The sequence below is a fragment of the Oryctolagus cuniculus genome, chromosome 8 (assembly GCF_051225735.1).
Source record: "Oryctolagus cuniculus isolate XC-2025 breed Fujian yellow rabbit chromosome 8, ASM5122573v1, whole genome shotgun sequence".
NCBI lineage: Eukaryota > Metazoa > Chordata > Mammalia > Lagomorpha > Leporidae > Oryctolagus > Oryctolagus cuniculus.
Window position 1 is genome coordinate 141,557,403 of NC_142874.1, and position 8,933 is coordinate 141,566,335.

An 8,933-nucleotide genomic window follows, 5' to 3' on the forward strand; every position below is an offset into this window, starting at 1 on the left:
AAAGTGTGCAAACAGAAGAGGAGCCAAGACTCAAGTCCAAACCTAGGCACTCCAATATGGACTGCAGGCATCCCACCAACATCTTCACTGCTGCACCAAAAGCCTACCCCACAATGTCCATTTCAACCTATCTAACTCACATAATTATGATCATGGTGACCTTAACCTGGCCACAAAGAGAACTGCTAAGCCACTCTTAGAGTATGTCCAGACCAAAAAAATAAACAAATGAAAAAAATATGAAATATTGAATTTCCTTCCTAGAATTCCCATGCTACAGTGTCTACATTGTCTTGCTGTTGACACTCTTCTCAGTCACTCTCCCTGAGAGCCGCATGAGTGATACCTGGGGTGATGCATGATCACACAGTTGTAGTTCACAAGTCAGTTTCACACCATTAACCCATAGGACTTTTGTTATGGGCTAAACAGGAAATACATTGTTCTCTGTGACTTACTGTTGAGGTACAAATGCTCAAATACCTTAGGTAATTTATGCACATAAAGAAGGACAGATTGGAGGTGAAACTGGTAACTGCGCACTCCAAAACCAGTGTTTGTCCACCACATCACTTTTCCCTCAACCGAAAACTTGTATCAATCAAATCTGTTTCATATTTTTACAGCGACTTTTAAAAAAATGATTAGAGGAAAGTCTGACTTAGGAAAGCTAAATCGCTGAAGTATCGCCTGCTTTCTCCTCTAAACAACACTGGAGAAGTGCTGTTAGGGCTACAAGTGCACCTCGTGCAATAGTTTCCAGCGCATTTCTGAGCCCCGTGATTCAAAGCCCCAATGGCAGGAAAAGGACAAAACACAACTCTTGTCAGTGCTGTGAGACTGCAGGTATGCAGTCATCTGCTCATCTGTCAGAGAGTGCATGTGTAACCACTACCACTCGAGAGGCTGAAATATCTTGACATAAAAGAAGTTGCAGTAAACCAAAAAAGAAGGAATGCAAGGATTCGTAGTGGTTCCCTGGAGCATAGAAAAAGCAAAGTCCTATCTTTGTCTTCTGTCACTTGCCATTTCATCCTAAACAACTGTTACTTTCATAATTTCCTCAAAACACAGAAATGTTCCTCCAAATTGGTGTTGTAAGTGGTGACTGCCATAACCCCAGCTTACACATGAGTCTGCAAGGAAAAGTAGCTTTTGTTCCAAACAGCCTCTTATGAAACAGTGGTATTCCGTCAAGTGCCTCCCAGTCTGTGAAAGGACAGGTTGGGCCAACAGTTCACCTCCATGTGGTGGTCTGTTCTCCATGTGGAAAAAATCGGTCCTTTCTAGCCTTTCCAGTGACATGATGGTTTTGTGAGTCTAGCCCTGCACCTGGGCTGAGAATGGGTTATAACCCTCTACAACACCCTGCCTGCTGTGTCACTTCTATCCTAGGAGGCAGAGTAACACCACCAAGTCTGTAAGTACTCCACCCACACTCATGTCCCGCAGTTACAAATATTTCCAATTGCCTTGTCTCAAATCCTCAACTTAAGAGGAAAGTTTGATTTTAGAAGACATGAGGTGTTTACAACTCCAAAGTCATCTTAAATCTGCTGATCTAAACCTAGTCTACAATATGAATCGCCTTTGAATTTTCCTCAGCCCTGCATTTGAACTCTTACAATGACACATATCAGAATCCACCCTGTAATTATTTGACTTCTTCCCATTTGATGCACTTTGAGAGAAAGAGAAACAGGACAGGTCCCTCTTTGTGTCTCACTCTCCTTGTTTTCTCACCTGCACTGAGCACATACACTGAGACGCACAACCTGTGCTCACTGAACCCAACTGTGGGCCAGAATCCTGAACACACACTCCCACAACACACCTCAGAACCTTGGTGAATCCGTTATAAATACAGTCATACATTTGCAATAGCCAGGCAAAGTCATGGTGACCTCAGCTTACAATTTAAACATCTATCAACAAGTAACAACCCACTGATTGACTTCCTCCATAGTTTATGGTCTAATAGTTTTTCTTTAAGATTTATTTCTGATCGTGGACTAAATTGAAAGTATGTCATTGTAAAAATTAAAAAGCAAAAATAAGAGGGGAGAGTGAGGGAAGAAGAGAGGGTGAGGTGGGAAGCATCATTATGCTTTAAAACTGTATATATGAAATACATTAAATTTGTTTTCTTTATTTAAATAAAAATTTTTTAAAGATTTTATTTAAAGGTATAGTGACAGAGATGGAGAGAGAGAGAGAGACAGAAAGGAAGAGCGATAGAGAGAGATATCTTGCATTTGTTGGTTTACTCTCCAAATGCCGGAATAGCTAGGGCCAGGCTACACTGAAGCCAGGAACCAGGCACACTCCATTTGAGTCTCCCACACGGATGGCAGGGACCCAAGGACTTGGACCATCATCTGATGCCTACCAGCACATTAGCAGGAAGCTTGTTCAAAAGTATGGAGTAATGAGAACTCAAACCAGACACTCCAATATGGGATGTGCGCAAGCCAAGTGGTGGTTAGCCCACTGTGCCACAACCACCCCCACATCTAATAGTTCATTTTTCTTTAACATGCAGTTTTTCCTATGGGACTCTGTAGCCAATGGAAATCACCTAATCCCTGGACTTTGCTGAATTTTCCTGAAATGCATCTTGTGAAGGCCCTCTTTTGTATAGGGAGTGAGTGTTGTCCCTAAGGAAAAGACGCTCATGCATTAACTATATCATCCTGCATTCTTTCCCTCTAAGGACAGTTTCTTGACCCATAAATGTAATAGGTCAGGCAAAAATGAAGTGCAAGAAGTGTTTTTCTCAGGTTATAGCTCCCTTACATTGGCCAGAAGCCATGGGGTCAGTGGTTCTAGAATATGGTCCATTTTCCTGCCTTTCTTCACCTCCTAAAAGCCAATCCTGTCCCAAGATTTGGAATAAGTCCACAGATGGAATGAACTGATTCCCAGGATGTCTGAGAAATGCTATTAGGGTTGAGAGCTAAAATGCTGGGTATAGTGTAGGAAGAGGCAAACAGTTTAAAAGTACTACAGTGTGGACAAGTCAGCCCCAAGCTACTTGGACCAGTTGCAAAAGAAGCAAGATCTTGCCCACATAAGCCCTGTCTGCACCCACAACCAGACCTGAGCCACATAGAGACAAGCCTCAGACAACACAAGGAGAGGCACACAGCCCTGTCAGGCTTTGGGGCACCATTAGGCTTGTAATTAGCTCCTGGGTGAGTGGGTGTGTATGCTGTGCTGGGAAGCGCCAGTATGATGCATCAGGAAGTATGTCATAGTGTCATCACTGTACCATTACAAGAATTGCAGCCATCGCTTGCTTCTACCAGTGGCTGGGACATTTATAAAGTAAGCAAGCACCTCTCAATCCAGTCTAGTTGTGAAGCCTGTCAGCCATGAGGATCCATTATCTCCTGTTTGCATTACTCTTCCTATTCTTGGTGCCTGTTCCAGGTAAGATGGGCTGGGCAGCAAGGGCCGAGGGAACTGGGAATGTGGAATTCAGTCAGCTCTTTTGCCTTCTTCTGGGAGATTTTTAAAAATTGTTTTTAGTCATATAAGGGGAACAAATTGCATGTATTTTATATATACAGCTTTAAGAGCATAATTATATTTCCCACCCCACCTTCCCTCCCTCTCTCCCACACTCCCTCCTCCTGCCTTTCTTGTTTTTTTTTTTTTTTAACTTTTACAATGGAATACTTTCAATTTACATTATAATCACAAACTTAACCCTCCATTAAATAAATAATTCAGCAAGTAGTAAGTAGAAAAACCACTGTTCTTCTAGAATATAGACAAGGGCTACAAGCAATAATAAAATCTTAAAATGTCAATTTTGCTCATACAGATTACTTTTTTGCACTCTACATATTAGTTACCACAAATTAGGATAAATGATATTGGTCTTTTGGGGACTGGTTCATTTCACTAAGCAAAATGGTCCAATGACATCCATTTTGTTGTAAAACACATTTCATTGCTTGGGAACAAACAACTCTATTTTGTTTTCTGACAATACACATCAAGAAGCCTAAAGCAGGCTTCCTAGACTTTTCTGAGCCACTCTTAAGAAACTAAACAGTTCACAAAACTGCACCCCTCAAGCACCTTGTCATTGGAAGTCTGTTTTATATGTGAAAAAGGTAATATAAAAACCTTTTATTCCAACAGGGAAGATTTTATCTGAGAACAGAAGCTCAGACCTCCATTTTGCTAAGTTAATGGTTGAATAGAGAATATTTGGGCCACTTGAGTTGCAGTTCTGCTCCCCTGCCCCGGTCCCTCACACATCCCTATAGGAGGTCCCATGGTCTCCCTCCTTTCTCAGCACTGCTGTGGGTCCACAGTGGAGCTTCAACCTGCAGAAACATTGTCTAATGCTTGCTTAGTACTACCTTTTTGATTGACTCTTGATGTAGAAAAAGAAAAAAGAAAGAAATGACAGAAAGGCAACAGATGTGTTATCTGAGGAATTCCAACAGCTTTGTATCTGTACAAAAATTCCTGCTAAACTTTCTCAAATGCTTTGCTTTTTCAATGCAGGCAATGGAGGACTCATAAATGCAGCACATAAATATTACTGCAAGCTAAGAAGGGGCCGATGTGCTTTGCTTAGCTGCCTTCCAAAGGAGGAACAGATTGGCCGTTGTTCTCTGCGTGGCCGAAAGTGCTGCCGAACAAAGAAATAAAAAATATCCAGAACTTCAGGAGAACCTTGTCAAGTGGGGGAATTCCTTCTTAAAGTTTGTAAAAATAAAATAAATTTTTTAAAGAAAAACGGTAGAAGTTTGATCACTTTAAAAATTCTGGTTATTATCCATAAGCTGTACTTTGGAAATTTATATTCATTAAATAAAAGTTAAAAAAAAATTCTGGTTATTGTAGTGGTTGTTACCAAATAGACAACTAAACCTTATGGTTCCTTTTTCATTTAAATAAAGTGAAATCTCCCCAGGAATCTAAGGCACCCATGATTATCATGTTATATTTCTTTTGTCAATTTTATACCCCAGTGAAATTGGACTCCTTGTCCTCCCGCAATACTCTCTCTGCTCTCTTGTGTCCCCTGCCTTTGAATTTTCTACACCCTCTTCCCTGGACTTCCTCTCCTAATCCTGAATCCTCTGGAAAACTTTACTCCTCAGAGGAATGAGGAAGCTGGCTCCTCCCAGATATTCCCTTTGCTTTCCCACCACATGACTCTGCTCTGGTTCACTCACATGCGACGCAGAATCAGCCTTCCAACCTCATCTCCACACTTTAACCATCCCAAGGGCGTCGTCCCCAATTCTGCCTCCTTTGTGGAAACAGATCTGATTTCCTAAATAAATAGAGAGGATCTTTCCCAGGCACCACAGAGTTCTGGCCTGAGTCATCCTCTCGGAATCTTGCTGGGGTTTTACACCGTGCACTTCTGGGTGGAGCCAATCTCCATATCGGATCGCAGGGTCTTGAGGAGCAAGCACCTCACCAAGGTCATCTGTGTCCTGCTAAGTGAATGCTCTGGGTGTGAAAGACGATCCACAAGCATGTGTTGAGCTGAGACACATTCAAGTCATTCGAGGTCCCACCGTTTCCTGCCTGAGTGTTGTCTCAATGTGGATACAGAACTACCCATCCTCCCTGACACCAGCCTCCAACAAGGCACAAGGGAGGAAAGACAAGAGAGCTGGGAGCACCTCACCTTCCGTCACAACAGGATTAGCTGCTAGAGGACTTGCCCTCACCATGGAGAACCAGACAAAAGATGCAAGATGGCCGCTTTCAGCCACTGATCAAAAAGCAGTGTAGGACTGGGATTGTGGAAAGAAAGACAAATGAAGTGGGCGCTGAGACTGCCCAGCTGACTACATGGCATGGGGAGGAGGACTTGGAGGCCCACAGTGCTGCCCCATTGACGGGACTCACACCAGAGTCCAGGTGGCACAAGACACCCCCATTTCCAGGGAGAATACCAGAGTGGGAGGCATCTGGAAGAAGACAGAGCTCCTGAGTGCTACGTGTGTGTGTGTGTGTGTGTGTGTGTGTGTGTGTAGGTCCTTCCACCACTGATCTGGGCATGCTTGGAATAAAACATGACAAGGCCAGAGGAAAACAAAGACACCCCAAATTTTGGATGACAATTCCAGATCAAACACAGGGCTGAAAGTAATTTCTATTTCCACTAGATACATGCAGAAACACCAGGGCCCCACAAAAGCATCGTATATGAAGTGCAACTATTTGGTTCCTGGTTAAACTGCTCAGCAAGGATTCGAACAAACTCTTATAAACTACTCTTGAAAGGGGCTGCTCTGTAAGAAATCCCAGTGTGAGCAGATTAAAGGCTGCTGATCTTCAAAAGGAAGCAGCCAAAATCCTCACTCAACAACCCAAGGTTTGTAGTATCTTGTTTCAAAAAAAAAAAAATTGCAAACAGGAAACCATGACCCATAATGAGCAGAAAAGTTTATTAATAAAAACACACCTGGGTTGACAAACTAGTGTGACTGAAAACAGAGTTAAGGGTGATGACACATTTTATAAATTATGTCCAAGGCTATAAAGCAAACTGGTCATGATAAGGAGAGAAATGAAAATATAAAGAGCCACAAGAACAACACGTATTTGAGTAAGAAAATATTCTAAGCTGCATTCGTTGTGAATGAGATTGCAGAGGGAAGATCAGTAAGCTGCACCTTCACCTTCGCAAACAGTGAAATGAAGCCGAGAGAAGAAACAGAGTGCCTACGTGAACACCTCAAGTTTCCTGGCACCTCTGTGTGTTGGGAGCCAGACGGAAGTTGGGGGAGGGCAGATAGAGTGAAGGAAATAGTGACCTATTGCTTTCCACATTTAGTGAGACTATAAATTCACAAATTTACTATTTTTTAATTAAGAAAATTACATACCAGAATAAAACACTGAAATTCCACACCATCAAAAATCATATATATCACATATGAAGGTAAAAACGCTTCTCAAATAATGAAAGACAATTTTCAATAACCACCACACCACCACAACAGAAAGCTAAGAGAACTACTCAGTAGCAAAGGTAAATAAAAAGAATAAAAATGGAAAAAGGAAAATGGACACACAATAGCTTTTAAAAATGAAAAGCTGATTATCTGAGATGATCAATAAAAGTGTTAGAAACTTCACCATGTTTATTAAGGGGAAAGCAATTAACTACCAGAAGCCTCAGGCACACACACCCACCCTCAGGCAAACAGGAGCATGAGAGGAATCTACCTCTTATGGCCACTGACTGACAGCTGCCACCAGGTGGCAGTAGTTTGCATACTCATTCCTCACCTTCCATAAGGCCTGGACAAATTCTTATCTTACCCCTCCAATTATCTCTGGAGCTTTGAGAGGAGGAAGGTAGCTTCCAGGGAGGCTGATGCTTAGCTGGGAATTACTCTAGCTTTTGGTTTGTGGAGAATGAAGAGGCGAATTTATCAGAACACCAGTGATTGTGTGACCATAGAGGTTGATTTTGTTCCAAATTACATCTCCCACCACTTAGTAACCAGATGACCTTGAACATGCCTTTTAACCTTTGGTAACACCTCCCTGGCAGGTTAACTAATGAGAATTAGACGGAATTACTTATAAAAAAGGGCAGGTGTTGTGGCACAGTGAATTAGGCTGCTGCTTGGGATAGTCCTGGCTACTCTGCTTCCAATCCAGCTTCCTGCTAATCACCTGGGAAGGCGATGGGTGATAGTCCAAATACATGAGTCCCTTCCACCCACATTCATTAGATTTGAGCAACTTCACTTTTTAATTTTGAGAAGAATTTACCAATGCAAGTGTTGCAGAAGCAACAAGAATATCTTATAACTGCGACAACATTGGGCTAAACTAGTTTCAAATGTAAGCTCTCATGCAACTTCAGCTGATAATTCAGTGAAAAATTTTTAACAAAACATTAGGGGCTGGTGCTATGGCATAGTGGGTAAAGCCTCTGCCTGCAGTGCCAGCAATCCCATATGGGTGTTGGTCCAAGTCCTGGTTGCTCCACTCTTGATCCAGCTCCCTGCTAATGCACCTGGGAAAGCAATAAAAGATGTCCTAAGCCCCTGGGCATCTGCATGCATGTGGAATACCCAGATGAAGCTTCTTGCTCCTGGTTTGGCCTGGCCCAGCTCCAGCCACTCCGGCCAGTTGGGGAGTGAACAAGTGGATGGAAGCTCGCTCTCTCTCTCTCTCTCTCTCTCTCTTTCTCTCCCCCTGTATCTGCCTCTATTTAATTCTGCCTTTAAAATAAATATTTAAAAAAAATAAAAAGAACAAAACATTAACCCTAGACAAATCAGTTTTATCCAAGTTTGAATTTAAATTTAAATGTGAATTCATACAATGGAATTTTAACATTTCTTCTGAATTTTCCTATCAGATGTAGAGGCCCACAAGAAACTAAAATTGGCTACATGGTTTCTACTTAATTCAATACTCTTTCCTATGCACACAATTCTACGTCTTCAATAACAAGGAAGTATTAAAGTCTTACTTGTTAACAATTGATTCATCTGAAACTTTATATATAAAAAAATCCTTCTCTGTTGAATGTGATTGCCTTTCTCAAACTTAATTTCCGTGTCTGAGTCTGGGAAAATTCCTTGAACAATTCTAGAAGCTCTGAAGAATTTATTAACTCTGTGACATGCTTCACCACCACGTGTGCATGCTTGTTGTGCAATCAATTGCTGGCAGTTCACTGTCAGAGCACCTGTGGTGCCTGTCCTAGGGCTGAATATTCCTGGGAGGCTCTGGGGATGACTCAGAAATGACAGGCAAGAAGTCCCAGTGCTGCCCCATGTGGAGAGGCTCCTTTTTTCCCAGACAAGGCCACTGCTACTGCAGCTAAGGCCAGGCTCAGCTCCAAGGCACCCAGGCTGCTCCAGGCAGGCACAAGCTCCAAGTGGCCAAGCCACCTGCCCCACACACTCAGTCTCTAGACACCA

The 8,933-nt window shown here is 42.4% G+C and overlaps 1 protein-coding gene across 1 annotated transcript; it reads left to right on the top strand.

Moving 5' to 3' along the window:
- The first annotated feature begins 3,275 nt into the window (after positions 1-3,275).
- Positions 3,276-4,757, top strand: LOC108175984 (beta-defensin 103A). The gene is made up of 2 exons (XM_017339331.4): positions 3,276-3,432; positions 4,525-4,757. The coding sequence occupies exons 1-2, from the start codon at positions 3,375-3,377 to the stop codon at positions 4,668-4,670; spliced, it is 204 nt and encodes a 67-aa protein (XP_017194820.3). The 5' UTR covers positions 3,276-3,374; the 3' UTR covers positions 4,671-4,757.
- The last annotated feature ends 4,176 nt before the right edge of the window (positions 4,758-8,933 follow it).